This window comes from Mesoplodon mirus (assembly GCF_964341445.2).
Source record: "Mesoplodon mirus genome assembly, chromosome: 20".
Lineage (NCBI taxonomy): Eukaryota > Metazoa > Chordata > Mammalia > Artiodactyla > Ziphiidae > Mesoplodon > Mesoplodon mirus.
Genome location: NC_138996.1, coordinates 30,557,916 through 30,582,488, shown reverse-complemented (window position 1 = coordinate 30,582,488; position 24,573 = coordinate 30,557,916). Strand labels below are relative to the sequence as shown.

Below are 24,573 nucleotides of genomic sequence, written 5' to 3'. Positions count from 1 at the left end.
CCCGGGTCAACTCGGGATAAAGAGGATAAATCCCTGTTACAATTCAAACGGTTTCGCCCCGTTGAAGCACATACTGACAAGTGAAGAAAAGCTGCGGGAAACGAGGGAGTTTTAAACATCGGATTGAGCGCAGTCACCGTCGGCTGTGCCCTCAACAGGTGACATGTGTGGACAAACGCGGGGGGGGCGGTGTGACTTTGGCAGCTACATGCACCGATGCCGCATGGCCGGGGCACCAGCTACACTTCCTCCAAAACCCTCAGCATCTAGTACCCGCTCCGGTGAAGGAGGTGTGGGGGGTGATGACTGAGAGAGGAATGTGGGAGAAGAGAACTGGGGGTTTGAAGGCATGGCACTCTCCCCCTTTCTTCCTAAGTTAACAATGTACGTTTTAACAACTCAGGATCAAAACACCAACTGTTGGGCCTCCCTGGTGGCGCAGTGGTTGAGAGTCCGCCTGCCGATGCAGGGGATACGGGTTCGTGCCCCGGTCTGGGAGGATCCCATATGCCGCGGAGCGGCTGGGCCCGTGAGCCATGGCCGCTGGGCCTGCGCATCCGGAGCCTGTGCTCCGCAACGGGGGAGGCCACAACAGTGAGAGGCCCGCATACCGCAAAAAAAAAACACAAAAAAAACAAAAAAAAAACACCAACTGTTTTCTTGGACTTCTCACGGGCCAGGGCCACTGTGTCTATAAGTTACCGTCCTGATACTTTCATCCTTATGCTTCCACTGCCGGGATTATTGACATATACTCCTACAGCAGATTTCTGGACATGCAATGTCAGGGCGACATTGCCAAGGACATCAGGTGTCCTTTTGAACTTCAGGATTTATAGTGATCTAGCAATTGTACAAAGGACTTCATGGAAAAAGAAAACATTAAAAAGAGTATGCTTGGGCCTCCCTGGTGGCGCAGTGGTTGAGGGTCCGCCTGCCGATGCAGGGGATGCGGGTTCGTGCCCCGGTCTGGGAGGATCCCATGTGCCGCGGAGCGGCTGGGCCCGTGAGCCACGGCCGCTGGGCCGGCGCGTCCGGAGCCTGTGCTCCGCGACGGGAGAGGCCACGGCAGTGAGAGGCCCGCATACCGCAAAAAGAAAAAAAAAAAAAAAAAGAGTATGCTTTGTCGAGTTAACACATTCAGAAACGCCTCTGTGAAACTGTATTTGGTAAAGACAAGTGTTAGTTGTATGTACCTTGCAATCATTCTTGTGGTATTCTTGGTCTATAAACAAAGTCAGGAGGTATCTGTTTTGAAATCAACATAGCAATTCATAAAGGATGCTGCTTCTGGACAATCCTGACAAATAAGTTTCTTCAGGGAAAGGGGAGGTTGGTGCTTTTCTGTGCAAGAGCCAGAGACCCACCTGGAGTAAAGGGTTGGGAGCAGATCTGCACTGCCCACACGAGGTCGGGGAACTTAGATCCCCACCCACCCGGGGATGGGAAACCAGGAGCCGCCATCACCAGCTGGCTGGTAAGTTATCTACCGTAACCAACGTTTCTTTGGCATATAGCCAAAGCAATTTCTTATAAACACGGGACAGTCATGATTCTAGAAAACGGCTGAACTGCTCCATATCAAGTCATTGCCAGAATTCAAGAGAACCGGCACGTGGAACATGAGATAAACTACATCCCTGTGAGCACAAGCCATCCTGTTATCCAACAAACAAAACAAAACAGAAGGATGCCCTTTAATATTTTAACGACTGCTTTTCTGCTCATTTACTTGTGTCTTAGAATTGGTGGGAGGCCGTAGGAAGCCCACTCATTTAAATTTACTCAGGGACCCAGGGACTTTCCCTGGGGATTCTGCCACTTGTGTTACGGCAACGTCACGCGTGTCTACAAGCCTCAGAGGAGACCTGGGCCCTTACTTTCCTCCGCAAGGTCGTTCTCCTCCGCTTCCCTCTCCATCTCTTTGCACCAGCCTTCCATCCTCTTCGTCTCGCTGTGCAGCAGCTTCAGAAACCAAGCGCCGTCCCTGTGGCACGGAGACACGTGGCCGCCATCCACCGTGTCCATGGACGGCTCCAGCCAGGGGTCGGGAGGAGGCAGGTCGGCAGTGTCCACGGGGGTCCGATAGTCCTCTCGGTAGCTGAAGAGCCCCTGGGTCCGGACGGTCCGCACCGCCCCGTACTGGGTCGGGGTGCTGGGTTCCGAGTGCCTCTGGAAGGAGGACCCGAACTGCAGGCCCTTGTCCTCCGTGGCGACATGTCCCGGGAAGCCCTCCAGCTCCAGGTCCGCCTGCACCGCGGCCGTCACGCTGTTGGAACGCTTAAAGCGTCCGCACCTGCAAGGGAGGCAAAGGGGACAAGTGGGGCCTTTGCGAGGTGACCTCGTGCAGCAAAACCTAGATGCACTCATCAGGAGCGCGCCTGGGCCACAAGCCGGCACCTCGCGGGGAAGACGAGTGTTTTCATCTCTATCACAAGCACTTTGGTACTTCATCTATGGCAGAACACCATCTGGCTTTGCAAACAATGAACCTCTACCTTCTACCTAAGTTTCAATGTCTAAATAATGCCCACTTAAGACTTAAGTTTATTGCACGACACAAGGAGGCTTGATGTATCCCGTGAAACCACTACCTTGGAGTGGTCACTTGCCTTTCAGAAAGACGCTACAAGTTTACTCTCTTCTGTTTGTGGCACACACGTCAAACGAAGCCCTGCCGCTTCTTTTATGTCTACAAGTCTTCTAAGTAATAACATCTGTGTCCTACTGAGTTTGGGTGGCTGTTCCTATCACAGCTCAGGACATGAGTTTCTTCTCCTATCTGAATAATGTAATATCATCCCGATTTTGTCTTTTATGCAAAACAATGAAACCAAATTCTGACCTCAGCAGGTGTTTAAAAAACATTTGCATTCCATGTATTTAAATGTCAGTCATTCCACACAGCCAGTTACTGAAATGACTGGCAGAAGTGAGCTTGTAACAGGAGTGCAGATTTTGCTGGTGAGAACTCTGGGTGTGTGTATGTGTATCTGTGTGTGTGTGTGCGCGCGTGCATGTGTGTCTGCACATCCAAACTTTGCCCATGCTACATGTTTTGGCTCTGCAGAAACTGGCCCCTGGCTGGCACACAGCTATGAGTACAGCTGGTTAATGGACCTGCCACCATCTCCTGCCCTGGAGGCAAAGGAGCTGAGAACAAGACACTGCGGGGGACGGAGACAGCCAGCCCAGGTCCCCAGGTACAGACGACGACGTGCGGGTTCTGAGAGCTCGCGTCCTGGGGAAGCCATCAGTTTGTGTTCTGAATTCCTTGGCAATCAAAACCTTTGCAGGTTGGTCCTAAGGCCCTCCACCGTGAGCGAATCACCGGGGCTTCACAATGTAATGCGCTCATCAAAATTTGTTCTTATGAAATTTACAAGATATGCTATTTTAAATATAAAATAAAATAGTCACCCTGTTTTTGTTACAAACACAACACTCCTGTAATGGACTTCTCTGTGTTTGACAGTTTGAGGGGTTCCTTTGAAGTGTCACAATCCCAGCACAGCTAAGGTCTTAAACTTCTTTCAATCTCCCTCCCTCTCTCTCTGTCTTTCCTTTTACTTTTTTTTTTTTTTTTTTTTTTTTTTTTTTTTTGCGGTACGCGGGCCTCTCACTGTTGTGGCCTCTCCCGTTGCAGAGCACAGGCTCCGGATGCGCAGGCTCAGCAGCCATGGCTCACGGGCCCAGCCGCTCCGCGGCATGTGGGATCTTCCCGGACCGGGGCATGAACCCGTGTCCCCTGCATCGGCAGGCGGACTCAACCACTGCGCCACCAGGGAAGCCCTCCTTTTACTTTTAACATGATAAGGTGAGAAAGCCTGTGCTTGTTTCACCCTCAGCCTGTTTTTTCCCTTTGGATAAAGGACTCTAACATTCAGAGCTGCCAGCCCCTCTGCTTTCGTAGGTGGTAAATTACTTTAGAAGAAGCGGGTCCCCTGCCGCTTGCAGAAACAAGGCATGGGAGGATGTTAATTCACACTTGAATGATATACGTTGAAAAGTATAAAGATATGACCCTGTTTCCTGGCCTGAATTATTGATGGTCAAATGGCCTGAATTATTGATGGTCAGTGTGGTCTAGACACTTGCAGTCAGGTTACAGACCAAGAGCCCCGCTTGGGAGAGGGGGGTATGCGGGGGGCTGGTTACCGTTTCTCGTTCTCCACCTGCACGCCAACAGACTGGTACTCCCGCAGGCCACGGCTCTCTGTGTCAGAGTCGGTAGCTGTTTCCACCTAATTCAACACAGAACACCTTATTTTAGAACCGAGACATGGGACCTGGGCCAGGGACTATCTGTGTGTGTGTATTCATTTGTGGTAATTAATTATGTATTTGCTTAATTAATGCAGAGATGCACTTGACCCAGGAAAATGACAGAGAGAGGGAAATGCACTCATATTGGTGTAAGTTAAGTTGCTACTGTGTTTCGTCAAATTCTGCGTCACCACTTGAACTCAACGCGGCGCCTCAGTCTTTTAAATGTATGCAAATATAATTGCTTTGTTTAGCTCGGGCAAAAATAGGCTTTGTTAGCTTGCATTATGAGAGGACTTAAAAGCTCTTATCACACCCTACAGGTACAGCATGAACCAGAGAGCTAACAAAACACACACGCGATTTGATAGGACTGTGCTGATGGCTGCATCCACATACAAGAACACACGGAAGGAATTTAAGCATTTACCAGGAACACCGAGGTAACCTCTCCATCTGCGCCTACACAGAGCTGTCTCTCTTTTGCTAACGACTGTGCCCAGAGCAGGGCGATGTCAGAACAGAAATCGTGCATTCTACACACAATCCTTATGGCGGCTGCGTTTGCCGAAAACTCTCCCCAACCCCAAAGAAGCATTTATGATCATCACTGGTGTAGTTAACTCATGAGAGAATTCTAGTAGCGCAGGTTTTCTAAAAAAACAAACAAACAAATAAACAAACAGCCCCCCAGCTGCCCCGCAAACTCTCAGTATGAAGTCTGCAAAACCAAAGGTTCGTTTAGTCACATATTATCCCAGCCACTACACTGTCCCTTGTCCTTTTCACAAAGAATATTGCCCACTGTCTCAAAAGGACGTTTGACCCCAATCCACAAACGTCATAACGAAACTGTCAAACACATCTTTTCTAAAAAATATTAATGATCGCTGCAAGGGTAAGATACAAACCATTAAACGAATAATCAGGACGCTCTCCTGTGAGTTGTGAGAAAAAAGGTGTACTTAACAATTGTGCCTGTAACTTGGGATGCCCCTCGGCTAAGCCTTCGTCACTGGGGGCTGACTCATTTTGTGGAGAGTAAAAGTCATGGTACTAAGAGCGAGCTGGCATTTGTTTTCCGCTGACCCCGCACCGGGTACCATGCTAAGAGCGGACAAGTGTTACTACACCTGGTGCACAGGATGCCCTGTGTCGTTTCCAGCCACATCCAACACTGAGGAATCAGAGAAGGTGAGTAACTTGCCCAGGGGTGCACAGCTTGTCGGGGGGGGCAGAGCCATGCTCTGCACTGATCCGCTGTGGCCAGAATCAACACGGCCACATGGAGACCCTGCAGCTCCCGGTGGGCTGCGGAGCTGGGGACAGCAGCCGGGGGCTCCCCACTATTTATTGGTGCAATTCTGAAAACATGCACGGAAGTCGTCTCTCATTTGTGTCGCATATTTTGGCGGCTGGAAGAGGAAATAGGTTGACTGCAGGGGGAAACATGCTTGAATAAAATTCCTAACCTTGCCGTTAATCACCACGTCTTTTGAGTTTCAAGTGGGTCATGGCTCACATAAATGTTACCTTGCTGGGTGGGGAGACTGTTGTTATTGTTTGACACAAAAAGATTGCAATAAAGGTTAATATATTAAAAATGTTACCCCATGTCAGTGCAAAAGGAGCTACCTTGTGCTTTAACTGCTATTCCATTCTACGGCTATAACCTGATTTATTTAATCAGTCTTCAGTGGACGGATAATTTGGTTATTACTAGTTTTCTGACATTGTCAATGACGCCGCTATAAATACACGTCTGCACGTGCATGTACTTTGGTGACTATACTCACAGCCCCCATGTGGTGGCTGAGGCAAAAGTATCCCATTTTACAATTTTGGTAGGTATTGTTGAATTTGACAGATACATAACATGGGTGAAATTGCTTCATTCGTATAGTTTTAGAGAGGTATCTGTAATGGAAAGGGCGTTAGCTTTTCTTCATAAAAATGTTCCAAGTATTTGCCTTACTGTTTCCAGTCTTAGGATTCTGGTCTAAAGAAGTTACCTCGAATTCTAACAAGTTATAAGGTGACACGTAGGGACAATAGGAGGCTAGGAAAGCAGGATAATAGTAACACATGGTGAGTTTTCATTTCTCATGACACAGAATAGCTGTGCAGCTATGAAAGTGATGGTTTAAGGATGACACCACGAAAGATGCTTACGATCCAATGTCCACTAAGGAATGTAGACTAGCAGGTGGCGTGAGCGGTCCTATCACAAGACGTGTGTGCACACATACAACATGCGCATCTTCACAGATACGTAAACATGCCATAAAGTGACTAAAAAATACAACCAAGGTATCACAAAATGCCCTTTTCTTCCTTTCTCTCGTGTGTACGTTTTCTCTTATAATTCTCTTATTTTTACAGCGAATGAGGAAAAGCAGCTTTGGAGGCAGGCAAATCCTGCCTCTTTGCTGGCCGTGTGGTACTTGGGTAAATCTCTTAAATTCAGTGGAGTCTTTTCTTCCTACTCTCAAAAGCGAGGGAAGCGCTGGGCACCTGGTCTGATTGACGTCAGCTTCTGCACAGCACATCTAATGCTCTGCCCTCTCACCCCCGCTTTGAAGATCATCAGCTCTATTAACAATAAGGTATTAAATTCAAGGAGTTTATAGTTAATGACTTTTTTAGATTTTACAGTGTTTGTCATATGAAACCTCTGTCAGAAAAACATGAAGATAGCTCTACTTTTCAGGAGGTAAAGGTGAAGGGGGGATATGATCCAGTGGTACGAGGCCAGGATGAGCTAAATATTTATCATTTCAGAAATCCTGGGTCAGCTTTATGTAGATGGGGAAAAAAGTAAGTTTGGGACAAAGAAAAGGAATTACTGTTGTGCACAGTGGAAAGGAAATCAAAGGACTCTTTTCCCAAGAGAAAATTCTGCCTAGGAGGGTAAAAGGATTGTAAAGGTTTTGAGAAATATATGCGTACATTCTTTTTTTTTTTTTTACAAGATCCACGGTGTTCCAGGCATTGCGAAGAAAGATGAAATCAGCAAAATCCCTGTCTTTTAAAGGAACTCTCTGTGAAGCAAATGCTGTACCGGAGGTGTTCACTGATGAGAGGGGAAAGGACCACCCCATCGCTGAAGTGAGTGGTGGGCGCCGGGATCCAGAAGCCCCCGCCTCACTCTCCCAGGCCTCAGTGGAGGGACGGATACTGAGCCTCGGGCCAGGAAGAGCAGTGGGAAGGAGGACGGTCCCGCACAGGCCAGTTAAGGAACAAGGAGTTTGGTGTGGCCGCTGTGTGTGTGAGTGCACACACGTGTGCGTGTACATGCCTGTCCGCATGTGTGCACGTGCATGTGTGCAGCACATGCGTGTACCCGTGAGCGCACATGTGTGACTGTGCATGTGTGTGCGTGGCCCGCGTTTTCAGGAGGTGAAGGCTGATCGCCCGTAGTTGGAGGCACCAGAGAGAAGCAAGCTGTTACTAGAATATTTGCTGGAGCTCCAATCTCAAGTTTTTGCTCTAAACTGAGCTCATTTTAGGCTCTGCCTTCAAAACTTCACACATAGCAAAGCGGGTACGTTGCTTCCCATACAAAGTCCCCGCAGTTCCCTCAGGGACCTATTACAAGTCCAACAGTTAAATATGATTTGCCAACCCTGCTCCGTGAGATGCTCGCAGCCCCAGCAGAAGCAGTTAAGAAGGTGGGGTGGAGAGGGAAGGCTTGCTGGAAACGTGAAACGGCTGGGACTCCGAGGGCGTCCTGGGTCAGAGTAAATCAGCAGCATCTCAGAGAGGATGTTTAAACCCAGTAACCAGCTGGTGACACCGCAGAGTGGGAATCGCTCCCATTTTAGAGATGGGGTGACTGAGGCAGACGGAATTGAAGGATCCCTGACATTAAACTACATCACAGGGTCTGGGAACAGTAAACGTGTTCTACAGAGTTTCACACGCGCACACACACACACACACACACACACAAGTAGAAACTGCAATAACAGACAAATCACAGATAAAAACAAAAATGAGCACAAAGAAAATAGCTAACTGTCACCACCATCGTGAGGAAAAGTGAGGTAGGGCCAGGTGTGGGCTCCAGGTGAGAAGACAGGTGTGCTGGCTGGGATATGTCACCAGGAGGGACCCAGGTCTGGCGCACACCTGCAGGGCCTGGGCAGGATGTCACGGGAGGAGCCCTGAGCTGAGCCCCTGAGGACCCTACACATCAGTGCTCATCCTGGGCCCGGGCTCCAGGGAAGGTGCAGGCAGGAGGGCGCACTCTGCTCGGGGGGAAGGACAGCGTCTGTAAAATGAAAAGACTCTGCACTGTCTAAGTTTCCCTGACCGCTGTGGTTCTGGGAGCCCGTCAGGTCCTGGTTCTGGGAGGCCAGGCGGGAACCCGTCCCCCCAGCGCTGGATGGGCTCTCAGAACACCAGCCACCCTGCCCTGCAAGCTGAGGACAGCGTGATGGGGTCGGGGGCATTGCCGTCCTCCACGCGGGGTCATGGGGTGAGAATCACAGCAGGCTCCCGGGGTGGGGGGGTCACCACTGGACCCTCATTTCTTCCCCTTCCGTGTGCGGCAGGAGACTGCAGGCTGGGGTCCCACCCTCCCCCTGTGGCTGTCAACCTGTAGGCAAGTCACTCACCCCCAGCCTCAGGTTCCCCGTCCCTGACAGGGATGTGGCTCCAGCTGGCCCGTGGGGTTACTGTGAGGATGAGGGCAGCTCGGGGAGGGGCTGGGACGCAGACTCAGCAGATCCACACGTGGCCCCAAACCAGCCCCCTTCTTCGCCCTTAGCGTCACCTCTACTTTGTGCCCTGACCACCCTGACGCCCTCGAGCATTCTTCTAGAGCTTTCTAGGCATCTAGGGTGGTCCTTCCATCGGCTCCGTCTTCACTTCATCCCTCTCCCCCCTGTGCTCTCGAGCTGGCGCCCCACACCCATCTGTCTCCCGTTTATCCTGACACTCGAGTTTCTTGGACGACATCTTCTTTGGCTTCCAGCTCACTTCCCTTGGCCACCGCGAGGTGACAAGCTCACATCGTGCTGTGACATGCCACCAGGAGGAAAGCGGAACCCCTGCATTCGCACGCTCGCCCACACTCGCCCACCGACACTGACCGAGAGCTCGCTATGTGCCAGGCGCTGTGCTAGGCGCTGGGTACCAAGAGGCGGCAGGTGCGCCCGGCCGGCACGCGATGCGCAGCTGGGGGCGGGTCCGGCGAGGCTGGTAGGGAGGGTGACCCGGGCAGAGCGGGGGACCTTCTGGGGAGAGGCACGGCAGCCGGAAGCAGAATGGGGCGTGGGGGGGGGTGCTCCTGGGGTGACTTGCAGGCAGGAAGTGGTGGCTGGATAAACTCGCTTTATGGGCTTCTGGAATTACCTGAAATTATCTGAATTACCTAGAAAGTTCCCGCTATTTTCGGGTAAGTTGGCAACTCCTCGTGTTTGGAAGTCGACCCTCCAGCCTTGTTTGTGGCTGGGTGGGCTGTGCCCCTGTGGCAGGGGGCGGGTGGGCAGACCGGGGGGCACACGCACCCAGGAAGGTGACCTTGGCCTCCTGAGCTTGGGGGCCTCACAAGTCTCATCTGGAGACGTGAGTCTAACGGCAGAGTGACCCCCGAGTGAACGCCAGCTGCCCCCGTACCAGTACCCCCGGCCCGGCCAGGCCTCGGCTGCAGCGAGTCGCCTGCCCGTTTGAGCCCCAGTTTCGTCCTCATCAGAGTGGGGCTGAATCTGTGTCATCAGGGGATGCAAGGGTTCCCTGCAGTAATATGGAAGCACCTAGCATAGAGCCTGGCATATAGAATCAGGACAGAGAGAGGTGACATGAGCAGTGGTATGAATAATCCAAAAAGGGAGAAAAAATAAAATTCATGCGTACTTGGCTTTGGAGTATATTTTGGTACTTACATCTGACCTTGGGTATGGCTGATGCTCTGGGAATTCAGAATCCTAAACAAAACAACGAAGCCACAGTGTGGAGACCGGGTTCAGAGGACCCAGACCAGCGGGCAGTCTCCCCAGCCTGCGTCCCCCGGCCCCCGACGCCCAGAACACGGCTCCCCTCTCACACCTGCTGAGCTCGCAGGCCCTCCTCCCTGGCGCCAGGGAAGCCCTCGGCTGGACTCGGGCTGGTGGAGGCGCCCGTGCTTGCCGAGGACGACACGGGGAACCTGCCTGGCTGGCCGACACCACCTCTTGCAGGGAGTCATGGCAGAATTCTTGGGAAACGTGGTCCGCGCAAGGCCTGTCCTGGGTCGTCCCTGGGTTGGGGCAGGAGCTGGATGGTGCTGTTCCTAGCCGGGTGCCTTCCCTGCCCCTGTGCCCGAGTGGATGCGGTAGTGGGAGCTGGCGCAGGGGCAGCCTCTGAGGCCTGAGCGGAGGTGGCTCGGCCCTCGGTGCTCAGAACACAGTGACCAGAGCTAACCCAGCAGCGTCCTGGGGTCGGCGCGGGGACTTTCGGGGTCACCTCGAGTGGCTGTGAGCCCCTTTTTCGTACAAGCAGCCCTTCCCTGTCATTCACCTTTGGTCCCAATGCCCTTTCTCCCCACTCTACTGTTAGGCCACAAGACTAAAAATCAGGTTTCAACCACAAAACCTCCTTCTTAAGTGTCAGAATAACCTATTTCCATACTCTCCAAGCAGCTGGCAGCCCCTGGAAATGCCCGGGGGGGGGGCCCTCCGGGTGGCGGGTGGGCCTGGCCGGGGCATCCCGCCTGCTGCACCCACAGGCCAGCCTCCCCTGAAGGCCAGGCCCAGGCTCTGGAGCCTCCGGCCCCTGCGGGGTCCCTGCGAGGGCCCGGGCCGAGGTCGGCAGTGCTCGGTCTGTGTCACCGTGGGGGGCACGCGGGAGGTACCTGGACCCCGATGGAGGAACGCCGGCTCTGGAGGAAGCCCTCGGCCTTGGACACGATGGTGGCCTTGTCACTGGTCCGCGCCGAGCCGCCCTGGCCCTCGGCGGCATGGCGCTGGGCCGCGGCCGTCTCCAGGGCCAGGCTCATGGCCTTGTTGCTGTCCAGACTGTCCGTGGAGTTGTAGAGGCCGCGGCCGTCCTGGGGCCACGGGGCCATTCTCTGGGCGCGGCTGTCCTGGTAGGCGTCCTGCGTGGACTCAGTGCTGCTCTGCGCTGTCACCGAGATCAGAGGCTTGGAGGTGGCGCGGGGGGGTACGGGCGGCGGCGTCTTTTTGTAGTTGGTGTAGGACACGGCTGGAAGAGACACAGAGGCCCGTCAGCGGGGCTGGGTCCCCGCCGCCCACAGGGAATCTGGTCCACGACCGAGCCCTCCCATGGCCACGGGGCAGGTCTCTCCCCGACGTCTAGCCTAGGAAACTGAGGCAGAGTGTGGGGAAAACACTTTATGCTCAGAGAGAGTCGACAGGGATGTGTGTATAACAGTGAAAAACTATAAAAACACCCCCAAATCCAGCAGAATAAGTAACGTCTGACTCAGCAGGACAGAAGGCAGCCACACCACCGTCTTCAGGCGGGTCCTGGTAGCAGGCGAAATACTCATTTTATAACTCCAAGCGAAAAAAGCAGGGCCTACTCAATTCTATCCAGTCTAAGATGGAATATATTGTAAAGAAAACCTGTGAATGAAGAAAATTGAGAAGTACATTCTAACCACGGTCATCATTCAGTGATGGTGTGGCTGACAGGTCTCTGTATATCCTACCAACGCTTCTAATGAATAGGTATTCTTTTTTTTTTTTTTTTTTTGGTACGCGGGCCTCTCACTGTTGTGGCCTCTCCCGTTGCGGAGCACAGGCTCCAGACGCGCAGGCTCAGCGGCCATGGCTCACGGGCCCAGCCGCTCCGCGGCATGTGGGATCCTCCCAGACCGGGGCACGAACCCGTGTCCCCTGCAACGGCAGGCGGACTCTCAACCACTGCGCCACCAGGGAAGCCCGCATAGGTACTCTTTTAATCATGGAGAAAAACACACAGTATCAGAAAGCTCTTTGCTCCCCATAAGTACATGCTCCCTGGGTACAAACCGTAGGAGCCGATTGAGAATGGACCCGGGTCTCCACGTCTACCCGGTTCATAACCACCACTTCGCCTTCTCTGAGCCCTGCACACATTGGAGTTCTACACACGCCACTGACAGTAAACCCCCCAAAGAAAATAAGTGCAATTCGACATGAATTGATATTAAATGCCTCTTAGAAGGCACCCAAAATTCATCAGATATATATGCTGGGCTCTGGGTGTTACTAATTTTCACAGCAGGAATGTATCACATCCGCTCTGAAGAAATGGGTTTTCCATAGGTGCTGGTCGTGTTTCTTTACCTGGAAGGGAGGACTGGCTAGAAGTGTTTCCGAGAGGGACGCGGGTGCCCTCATCACCACGCAAAGCATGCGCACCCACGCAGGGTGCAGGCGTCGGGGGCTGTTGGCTTGGGGACCAGACGTGCCCAGGAGGACGGCCTGGGCGGGCCAAGCCTCGTCCGTGAGGACAGACGGAGCAGCTGTTTCCTTGAAGGGCCTCCAGACACTGTGCCCGGGGATCACCAGCCTGCTGCAGTGTGGAAATGAACCATTTCCTCTCCGGTTTGTGGGGACTTCAACCAACATTCCTAACCCTTACCCTCTGCGCCAGTGATTTTTAAATCTGCGTGAATGGATTTTCCCAAGAAATAAAGCCTCAAATGTCATCCCGGATGAACACAGGCAAATAAAACAAAATGAGTTTGTCACGTCAGGATGATCTGAGTTTTAAGGCATAACAACTTTGCATGAAAATTAATGAAGTGCACACATTTTCAAAAGGATGAATGGGAAAGAGGCGCTGAAAGGTAGGAAACACAGGGGGGGCACACGGTTATTAGAAAAATGGGCTTTGAATATGGTTTACACCCGAGAAACCTCTAAAAGCACTCTCTTTAAAGACTCTCATCAAGCTCTAGAGGAAAACTGTGGAAAGCTGACTTTATTCAGGGCTTTACTGTGGGAGATTCCGGTGTTTAAGGAAAGGCTCCCAACCTCCAGCACTTACCACTAGCTGCTGTTCTAAATAAGCCTGAGCCCAGAGCCTGTGTCACCAGCCGAAGCAAGTGGCCCTCCTGGAGGTGGGGCTGTGAGTGGCTCTCCCTGCTTCCCCCAGACCGTCATCCACAACCCAGGGTCCCTGTGCCTGAAGTCCGCTTCTTGTTTTTGTTTTTTTTGCGGTACGCGGGCCTCTCACTGTTGTGGCCTCTCCCGCTGCGGAGCACAGGCTCCGGACGCGCAGGCTCAGCGGCCATGGCTCACGGGCCCAGCCACTCCACGGCATGTGGGATCCTCCCGGACCGGGGCACGAACCCGCGTCCCCTGCATTGGCAGGTGGACTCTCAACCACTGCGCCACCAGGGAAGCCCGTCAAGTCGACTTCTTAAGGGCACCTTCAACATCCTCAGCAGGCCTGTCCACCTGCAATGTCCTAGTGGCTAAAACACTTTGGTTTAAGGAGACCTCTGCCCATCCAGGTTCAGTCAATCACAAGGCATCCACCCCCGATGCTGCGGTCCCTCCTGCCCTGGTCCCGCCCTCTGTCCTGTCCTCTAAAGCCTGCAAAGCCTCGGGGCCGCCAGACCTGCTCAACGCAGCCTTTTAACCTCCTTCACACACCTACCGTCGCGGCCCTGCCAGGCCCCCTCAGAGCACAGCCAGGACTGAACGAGCTTGCTGAAAGCCCAGCATCGTTCCCATGGGGCTCAGGTCACTAGGACACAAGGTCCTAGGAGTCAGGGAGCCCGGCCCCATCACCAGGCTAGGGAACTGCTCCAAGAGAAGAAAACTGCAAAGCAAAGAAAACCTGCCTCTTCAAAAACGTTAATTGGTGAATGTTTTATAAAAACATGCTGTCACAGACATAGAGAATGGACTTGAGACACGGGGAGGGGGAAGGGTGAGCTGCGACGAAGTGAGAGAGTGGCATGGACGTATATACACTACCAAATGTAAAATAGTTAGCTAGTGGGAAGCAGCCGCATAGCACAGGGAGATCAGCTCAGTGCTTTGTGACCACCTAGAGGGGTGGGATAGGGAGGGTGGGAGGGAGACGCAAGATGGAGGAGACATGGGGACATATGTATACGTATAGCTGATTCACTTTGTTATAAAGCAGAAACTAACACACCATTGTAAAGCAATTATACTCCAATAAAGATGTTAAAAAAAAAAAAACACGCCGTCAACCTGAAGACTTGCTGTGGATGCTGTGACTCTGGATGCTTGGAGTTTGCAGCTTCTTCCCCGTGGGCACCAAAGTCACCGGCTGGAGAGGGTGTGGAGGAGAGGGAACCCTCCTACACTGTTGGTGGGAATGTAAATTGGTGCAGCCACTATGGAGAACAGTGTGGAGGTTCCTTCAAAACTAAAAATAGAGCTACTATATGATCCTGCAATCCCACTGCTGGACATATATCCAGAAAAGACAAAAGCTCTAATTTGAAAAGATACATGCATCCCTATGTTAGGAGCAGCATTATTTACAATAGCCAAGACATGGAAACAACCTAAATGTCCACTGACAGATGAGTGGATAAAGATGTGGTACATACATACAATGGAATATTACTCAGCCATAAAAAACAATGAAATTTTGCCACCTAGAGATTATCATACTAAATGAAGTAAGCCAGACAAAGACAAATATCATATAATATCACCTATACATGGAATCTAAAATATGATACAATGAACTTATTTACAAAACAAAAACAGAGTCAGACATAGAAAACAAACTCATGGTTAACAAAGGGGAAGGGATAAATTAGGAGTTTGGGATTAGCAGATACACTCTACTCTATATAAAACAGATAAACAACAAGGTCCTACTGTATAGCACAGGGAACTATATTCAATATCTTGTATTAAACTATAAAGGAAAAGAATATGAAAATGAATATATATATGTATATATATCTGAATCACTTTGCTGTACACATGAAACTAACACAACATTGTAAATTAACTATACTTCCATAAAAAATAAATAAATTTTTAAAAAAGAAAGGGAAGTCTCCCATATTTCCATTCTGGTTCTTTTAGAGCTACAGTAAATCTTCCTTGCTTCAGACATAAAGTGATGTAAGCGTGCGTGTGACCTGGGAGAAGCTGCCTTCTCTCAGCCTCAGTTTGCTCATCTGTAAAAGGGAAGCAGCCACAGTCACTTAACTGCTGTCGGGAGGATGATGGGGAACAAAGCTCACGCGGGGGCGGGCGGAGCGCAGTCTCGGGAAGGGCGGCCCTTACAGCGGTGTCACTTAGAGCTGCTCATGGCTCCTCCCACCGTGGATAGAAAGACAAACACCAACAGCAACCAGCACTCAGCACCCCCTCATTTCTTTGGAGGCTGTTACCAGGTCACCGTAGGGGTGTTTACGAGACACAGTCTCGGGGAAGAACAATCACTGTGCACCCCGCCAGGAGCACCCCCAGGGGCACGGCTACGACTGGGAGAGTGTCTCTGTGGCCATCTGAGCTCTCCATCCTTTAGCTTCACGGAAGCTGCAGAACAACCTTGCCGGTTGATGGCACTTGTTGTTCCATTTCCCAGATGAGAAAATGGAGGTTCCAGTATCTTTAAACATTTTCCTGAGGACAGCCAGAGAGTCAGCGGCAGGACGGGACCCAACGCCACCCCAGCTGCTGACTAGAGAGACTCCTTCCTCCTTTCCCTGACCTCGACCCGGCTCAGCCTGCTTTAATTCCTGGGGTATTTTGGATGGGACCCCTGCATCTAATCCCCCACCATCCTCTGAGGCAGCTGTCCTCAGGCAGGCAGTGTAGACTCAGGTCCCGGTAGCCTTGCCGGCTGGTTTGCACCACTGACTGTGGAGTTCCAGGGCTGCCACGCTTCCTCGAGCTGTTCCAGGGGACGACCACGTGACGTCCCCCCAGAACGTGGGCTCCCCTGAAGACATGTGGGCCGACGTTTAGTTAAGTGGCCCAGGGAACATTCTGGCTGAACATGTGAGGATTTCCCACCCCCTGGGATCCAATCACCATCTTCTCGATGGGGGAAATATGTGCAAGCGTGGGACAGTTTTAAGTCCCTGAATGTATTTATCACTTGTCCCTTGATTCCCCTTGAAATGGCTCCAGTGAAAATCCAACACATACGTTTATAATGAAATAAATAGGCGCTACCTAATGTTTTAAGAGTAAATTTACCAAGTTAAATAAATACATTCAGAAAACACACATAAAAATTTCCAGGCACCCAGATATCAGATCCATTAGTACCCATTAGTACAGAAGTCAAAATGGAATTTGTAGTTTCAGACGTAAGACAGGCGTTTAACACACATTTTGAATGTCCCTTTTGCCACCCTCTCAGGCCCTATATGCACACGATGTGATCCCTCGTGTGACTTTGAATGAGGCTGTTTACTGCTGACAATGCAACACTTTTATATTCTTGGTCAACTGTATGCTTTTGAATTTGATAATTTAAAAATTAAGTGTCAGTTGTCAGTCTTGGGTAAATAAAAATTAATGTATACAAACTACTTTAGATAAGTAAAATAACACTGTGACAGAATTTTTGAAAAATAAAGTATATCAATGTATTCATTCATAAGTCCATTCTTTTGACAAATACATGTTGGTACTTACAATCTCATGGAGGAGAACTGTATATTCTTAAACGCCTCCTTAGAATTAGAATTAGAAGCTGGGAAATATAGTAAAGAAAGAATTAAAAATGCTCATTTGAGCATGTTAATTTGCTGCCATGGATTAAAATAAACCATTATAGGTAACATTTTACACATTCAAGAAAAATATTCGATTATTTAGTTGAACAGTTTAGGTAATAATGATTGAGCTAATTGTTAGTTACAGGCTGTATCATCTATCATTTTCTACATGTAGGTCAGACAAACATTATATATGAATGAAAATTTTAATTTTAACTTAGCAATGTAATTCTGTCAAAGTGTCTACAGCTTCAAAAAGCAGATGAATCAACAGAGAGATTTCTAAACATCCCAAGATTTGTTTCAATAAAAGTGATCAAATATAAATTTTAAAGTAAAAAATGAAATGATTACTTAACATCTTTAGGTATCTGACGGCCTGACTACTCTATTTTTATTTTTTAATTGAGTCCAGGCAGGAACATTCTTTTGGTTTTAAAAGCCTGTCATCGATTTCTTTCACCATGTGTCTAATACTGTGAAAATCCCTGGAGATTTTCAAGTGGCTTCCTGATTCTAGGGAGAGAGATTAAAATGCACTTGTGTTTTAATCCATTTCCTGAGTTAGTCTGGATTCTGCTTATGTCTTGGGGATCAGATGAGTTGGTGAGACTCACCCTGAAAATAATGGGGGTGACAGAAAGCAGCGGCTCTGTGACGTGCCTTCTCTCCTGAGTCTACTGATACCAATATGAGACTTTGTGCCACCAAGAAAAGGTTAATTACACTATTTAAGATGGAAGGAGCCATGCATATAATACATTTTAGGGAGATTTCTATGAAAATTGTACTAAACTAATAGTAGTCATACTTAAGGGACCTGTTAGAGCTGAATGAGAACCACAGCAGAGGCAGGTGAAAACCATACTTTTCCAGATATACGCGGTACATATATGCGGGACTGAGTTAATCTCATTGGGACCCTTTCTGAAGAAATGGCTCAAAGCCCTGGTCAGAAGGGTGTGAGCTGGGCAGATGGGGAGAGGCTGCAGCTGCTGACCCTGCTTGCCAAGCGAACTGTGCCCAAAACCTCGTAGATGATTTATCCTGATTGTGTGAGAAGGGCCGCATTCCAGACGGCTTTGTCCAATAGCATAGCCCGGAGCCAAATTTAAATGACCTAAACTTCTAAAATATCTAAACACCTCAACTACACTTAAACATCAGTTCCTCCGATTTGAGCTGCATTTCAACTGCTCAAAAGTCACGAACAGCCAATGGGGACAGTACTGGACAGAGGCCAGAGAACATTCTCATTGCTGGACGGTGCTGGTCTAGAGGTTTTCTCCAGGCAAAGTCGAATCAGTATGAGCAACCCCCCATCTGTTCAACAGATGACATAAAGCAGAGGACATCAATCATAAGGACTTCCCTTTAGGTCTTCAAAGTGTTGGGTTAGCAAATCTATTGAAGGAGAATTTGGAGAAACACATTTTATTGGAGGTAAACGAACTTGAATGGGATGAAATACACTGCTGCTCAGTCTATACTTCTACACGGCTCTGCGTAATCTCAAATGTGAATACATCGTTACTTTAAATGCGTGCCTAGTTACCCCTCCACACCTGGAATTCTGGACACCATTTCTGAATTCAGTCCTTACAAGTCATTTGCAAGCCAAAAAGGAAATTTAAAGATTAGCATTCTGTCATATAAATACATAATCAAGATAAAATATTTTTCAAAAGTCAGGCATCGCCGTTCTATTTGAATATAACAGCGACACTTAAATTCACTGCACTCTTAATTAGAACTTCAAAGATAAGAGCATAAAAGGAATTATAGTCATCAAGCCCATGAATGTCTAATGAGAGTCTGGATATTGGAGAAACCAAACCAAAGGCAAAGATTCGTCATAAAAGATTAAAGCTATTTTGACACTTTAATTAATGTTAGTCTCAAAACATAAGTGTAAATCAAACAGGACACAGAAGTCTTATCCCACTGGCGTGCACACAGTGGTTTCCCTAAAGTTACAAAAACTTGCCTGGGTCCCCCAAGTTCTGGGGCAACATTGATGGGCTGGTGGCACAGACATCTACCTCGGATGTGTTAATTAGCAAGAAATTATAGTCTAACCAGCATCTAACATCTTGCAGACAGTAAAATGAAGTGATGACAGCTGTTTCACGGTTTGAGACACTTCCTGTTTTCATTTTAAATATTTAAAACTCACTTTCCACAGGAAGAACTTGGATTTTCTGAAGAAAAACTGAGAATGAGCCAACTTTTAAGGATGTGAAGAATCAGATAAGTTTCTAAGTACAGAATTCTGAGTGTTCAAGGGCCCAGGCAGTAAACAAAAGGGTAACACAACAGGGAATTGATTATAATGATGGCAAGCGCTGAGCTTATAGAGATCAGATAACAAGACAAAATGATGAAAACGTACGGGCAGCAGAGGGTGTCTCTCCCCCCCGCCCAAATCAAGTGTCCAGTGTGACACAACTGTGTCCCACGTCTTTTGAGAATGGGAGGCTTTAAACTTAGATGAAAAACATTTTTGAAAAGAATGATTTGTTTCAGTGGAAAAGCTGACAGGCCAATCACAGGGACACAACTGGGTGACTTGGGTCAATCTGTTTGTGGAGAATTTGCAGCTCAAGTAGTGGGTGGCACTGTCCTGTCCTCACAAGCAATATGTGGGCTGCTCTTTGTTTTACTTGGGATGTTTAATCGTGAGTAAAGTCTACATTAAAGTTGTGCCAGAATTGTATTTTTACCATCAAGATGTGGGAGGGGGTAATTCTTGGGTGGGGTTTTGTTTGATGGTGAAATCACCGATTTTCATGTCTGCTCATGGCAAATAAGGAGTATGTAGCTGTGACCCACTGGAGTTGAAGTATCCAGAGTTACCACACTACTGTCTCTTGACTCAAGGAAAGAAAATGACCTTCCAATGAAAAAATAAAATGATAAAGCTGATGCTACTTGCAAGGGTAAAATCAACCCATAACTTCTGAGCTAGTTACACCTACTGATGCTCAGCGTCTAATGAATACATCCTAAATATTGTCTACTTCTCCCAGAAAGTTCCATAAGAAGGTTGGAAGACCCCCAAACCTCTAATATGGACAACATAGTCACAATCTCAAGGTGACTGTAGTAGAAACAGATACACAGTCATTGATCCTGACACACAGGACAAGCGTCAGAGGCATCTTCTGTGTGTGCCGTGTTGAGATCAAGCAGTCAGCTGTGCCAATAAATCAGAGCTCCCGGCTGGGGGCTTCCCGGTGACCTTTCTGAGCCTGCTTGAATCAGTAACCACTAACAGTTTGAACATGAACAGCTCGTGTGGCCAGGATGCTGGTGGCCACTAGGGGCGTGGGATGGGCTGCAGTGGCTCTGCCTGGATGCAGTGAGACCCTGGCCCTATTCTGGCACCGCTGTCAGCGGCCATGGGGCTCCAGGCCCCGCTCACCTTCTGCAAAGGGAAGGATCCTACTCCCTTACAAAGCTCGCAGACCCAGCACAAGGACAACTACTGTGCAAACACAACGTGTCTGTAAACTCCTGCTTCATCCTGGCCATGGAACTATATCTGCTCTGAATTCCCCATTAATAATGGGACCCTGAAAACCAGGGGCCTCTAACAGCGTGAAGGGCTCACTGCAGCCTCCAATCTCCAGGAAATCATGTCCCTCCCTGGCCTGCAGGAGAGGGTGCATTGAGAGAAGAGGTTGGCATGGAGACTGCACAGTGAGTCATCCCCGAGCCCGGCCTTGAGATAAAACAGGGAGGAGATGAGACCTGGACCAAAGTGGCCATTTACTGTGCTTTTCAGAAACGGCTGGCAACGTGTCGGTCTGCCAGCTGCCTGCCATTCCTGGGCTCCACCTCCCACGACATTCTTTATTAAAAAGAAAACCTGGTCCTGACACCTGGAGCTGGAAAATAGATGATGCAGAGTCTGTAATGAAGCACAAAGAAGTTCTAAATGAGTCCCCACAAAGGACTGGTTTGCTGATCCATGGGTCCCTGGATGTTTGCTGGTGACTGCAGTGTGCTGTCAGCGTTACATAAAAAGTTTTATTCTCAGCTCTAAACTCGTAACATCAATCACAGAGTGAAAAGCACCTGCATTGGGGACAGTGCTACCACCTGAGGGCAGCTCAGAGAGAAAAACATCCCTTACTAATTAACCCGTTTGTTCATTGTTTTTGTTAAAAACTCAGCAAGTATTTCTTCAATGTTTAGCACATTCCAGGCCCTGGGGACCCAACAGTGAGGAAATCCCGGCTTTCCTGGTCTTTTGTCCCAGGAGAGCAGACGCTGAGCCAGACGCATCATTAAAACACACAGGATGCTCTAGGTGACAGACTCCAAGTGCAGCTTCATGACATGTTTGTGAAAAGTACCACGATGTGTATAAAACCCAACTGACTTTTCTGCCTAAACCTGGGGTCTAGTTTAATATTCAGTTAGCACCAGGTTCTTGGAATTATTTTCCTAAAGGAGAGAGAGAAAGAAACACAAACATCTCTAAATTCCACACCTGCATGTTAATGAATGTATGACTAGAAAAAAAGCCAACTTAACTGAAGGGAAAAGAGGAGTCATTCAAATGGGGCTTCAGAAAAGGAACTCCCTGATCTCCAGCCACAGGCAGGGCCTCTATGTGCCTGGAGTGTGGGCAGGGCTTGCCGTGGGCGTCCACACCTGCAGGACAGTGGGCGGGGCTTGCCGTGGGCGTCCACACCTGCAGGACAGCATCCATCTTTCTTCTCCCTAACCTTTCGTATTTGGTTCTGATGAGCGCAAATCCAGACTGAGACTAGAAACAGAAGTTTTTCTGCAGCCTGGCAGGTGCCCAGTCAATCAGGCATTTTCCTGCGTTTAACTCTCAGTGGGGAGAAGACTCCACCTGCATCAGTGGTTCTGTGGATTCGCGCAGTGAACAAAGACATCAGGGCTGCGTGTGAGGCGTCTGGTGGCCGAGCACTGCAGGCTGGAGCCAAAGGGCCACGCAGACCATCCTCGGGAGGGATGGAGGTCCAGCTGCCCACAGCTGCCTCTGTGGCCTCCACCCTCTGGGCACCCTGGGGCTTTGGGCCTCCCAGACGATGGAGCTGACGCTTGACTGAGGACCAGGGACGCTGGGGTCGCTGATCAAGAGCTGAGCTGAGCTGAGCTGGAAGATGCTCTCGGCTTGCCGCTGAGGACCCTGGACTCCCAGGGGACTTTCCTGCTGCTGTGACAGGTCTCGCTCATTTCTGCCAGCCTCAGGGCTGCCCACTGAACACACGGCACATGGAACCTAGCTGGTTCCCCGTTTCAGCCACGCAGGACACCTGTCAATCCTATTGGCTTCAGCACTTGGACCTTGGGTTGTAGGTTTGAGAGAGTGAACGGGTTTCTCTGTTAGCACTACTACCCAGATACTTGCCGTGTGAGGCCAGAATTAGGCTGGGCGGGGATTTTCTTGGCGGAAGTGGGTATGGAGACCTAGATTTGGAGCAATAGTAATGGAGCCTGTATCTGTCCTTTCCCCAGTATCTCTGCTTCAGAGACTGTCCCCATGCTCCTGTCATCTACATACAAGGGATGCAGATGTAGGCTCTGAGCATCCTTTGAGAAGCACACAGCACCTGCCTCTTCAATAACCGCAAGTGACAAAGTAACTCATTTCCTTTCGGCACCGTCTGCCACCTAGTACAAGTCTTTTAGAAAATTCCCTCACAGTGACAACTAAGCCTCAGTCTTCAGGAAGGAGTATGTGGGAGGAGACTTCTCTGTCCCACAGTTAAGATCTAAGATCTAAGTTCATGCCGTAAATATTCAGAAGAAAAGAGAACTTTGAGCATTTCATGAATCATAGCCCACTTTGTAATAACTCGCCATTAATAAGTAGAAGGGATCAAATATTAACTACCAAGTATTAGCAGAGAAAATTTGAGCATGGTGATTAGCTATCTGCAGATGTGTCCAGAGCTTCTAAATCTATTTCAAATTCTGTTTCCCTTCATTTCATGAAGCAGCTCTTTAGTACTTTAGAGACATTAGACACAAAATAAACATCTGTGGATTTGATTCCGTTGATTGTGTGACTGATCAAAATGGCAGTGCAGGAAAGACCTGCTATAAACCCATAAACCGATAAAGAAAACACCAACTGTCCATTAGAGAAAGTGATCACAGCACACACAGACATTTTAAAGAACTGGAAAGGTGGCCTTGCCCCATATTTGCCGTATGGGTCTTTCTCCAGGAATTCAGCGGACCTACACCTGTTCATGCCAGAAACGAGCACTGTTCCTTAGCTGGCGAACCTTTTCCTTTTTATATCTTACACTCATGGTAACACTGGATACGATCAATCCTTATCCCTCTCCTTCTTGGCTTCCAAAAAGTAATAAACGGGTAAACAGAAGTACAAATGTTCTTTATGATAAATCCACTGGGAATTTCAAAGCGCTCCCATTATTTGTGTTTAAAAAGCACAGCATGGCTCTGCAGCTTAGTGGCTATGTTAGGATGAAATAAATCCCATGTAATTAATTATTTTATAAAGGAATGATTTACACATATGAATATGTGTTTCCTATGCTCTATAGAACTATTTCCTTACTATGTTTCACTGCCACCTATCTGTCATTTGAAAGGAATCCAGGCAGATATAACCCAAATCCCTAAAACCATAAAGCAAGCCCACTATGTATATGTGTGTAGCACTCTACTTTTTTTGGCTTCTGAACAGGGGTTGAAAGATTAATCTCAACCTCATTCAATCTCTTCCTCCAAACTTGGGAATGTTAAAATGGCCTAAACAAATTCTGTTTTGGCCTAATACCTCTACTGAAAATAAATGATAACCAGCAAGCACTAACTATAAGGTTGAGTTTCGAATAGCTCCAGTATCTTTGTAAAGGCAAAAGGAAGTTAGTGGTGGAATTTTTTCCTCACTTAAAAAATATTTTGAGCTATGTGTACTTGGCTTTTGGACATCCTCAGTGTTAGAGAAAGGCAGTTCACTCAAATTCAGTTTACATGCCTGAATAATTCTTACCTTTTCAGGGAATCAAAATCAAAATTGGAAGGATCACCTGAAATGATTTTGCAATTAGCGGGCCACTAAGGACCTCTTTTCAGAAGTGCTCAGATGTCATATGAGGAGTAATTAACAGGCATGGGTTGCTGCCATTCTGGGAAAACCTCTGCACTTGACCTACATTGCAGGATAAAACTTCGGGATATTATTTGTATGTTTTTTCCCGCAATCCTTTGCCATTGCAAGCAGCTCTGGGGTTCCTCTCTGCAAAGATTTTGTTGGGGGAAGGCAACTCCAGCTTAACCTTGCCTTGCCTTTGGTAAAATCCTAGACTCAGTAGAGGTTGCCCAGGGGTCAGCGGGGAGAGGGCAGAGAGCAGAGGTCTGCAGAGAATGCCGGCAGGAGGAGAACCTGTGGGTCTCTGGGAAGCTGAGTCCTGACCATGCAGTGGAGGCCCAAGAACCCTGAGGCCATGCGGAAAGGGACACGGAGACAGTAGGGCAGCGGGTATCCATGACCGGGGGCCTCCAGATGCCTTGATGCCACATGGGAGTTCTGGCCTTGTAATGCCCTGGGTTCACCCCCAAATGACCAAGGCTGAATATCAGGCAGGAGGGGTGGGACACTCAGAACTGGTATTAAACTGATT

At 49.0% G+C, this 24,573-nt stretch overlaps 1 protein-coding gene across 1 annotated transcript in view; it reads right to left on the bottom strand.

The window, feature by feature from the left end:
* DLGAP2 (DLG associated protein 2) overlaps positions 1 to 24,573 on the bottom strand; it is a gene marked incomplete at its 3' end in the record, with an annotated part of 748,047 nt that overhangs the window by 17,165 nt on the left and 706,309 nt on the right. The window contains exons 10-13 of the mRNA XM_082608399.1: positions 11,102 to 11,451; positions 10,155 to 10,196; positions 4,159 to 4,244; positions 1,881 to 2,296 (exon numbers count right to left, since the gene is read on the bottom strand). Coding sequence (XP_082464525.1) covers positions 1,881 to 2,296; positions 4,159 to 4,244; positions 10,155 to 10,196; positions 11,102 to 11,451 — 894 coding nt within the window. The remainder of the gene's footprint in view (positions 1 to 1,880; positions 2,297 to 4,158; positions 4,245 to 10,154; positions 10,197 to 11,101; positions 11,452 to 24,573) is intronic.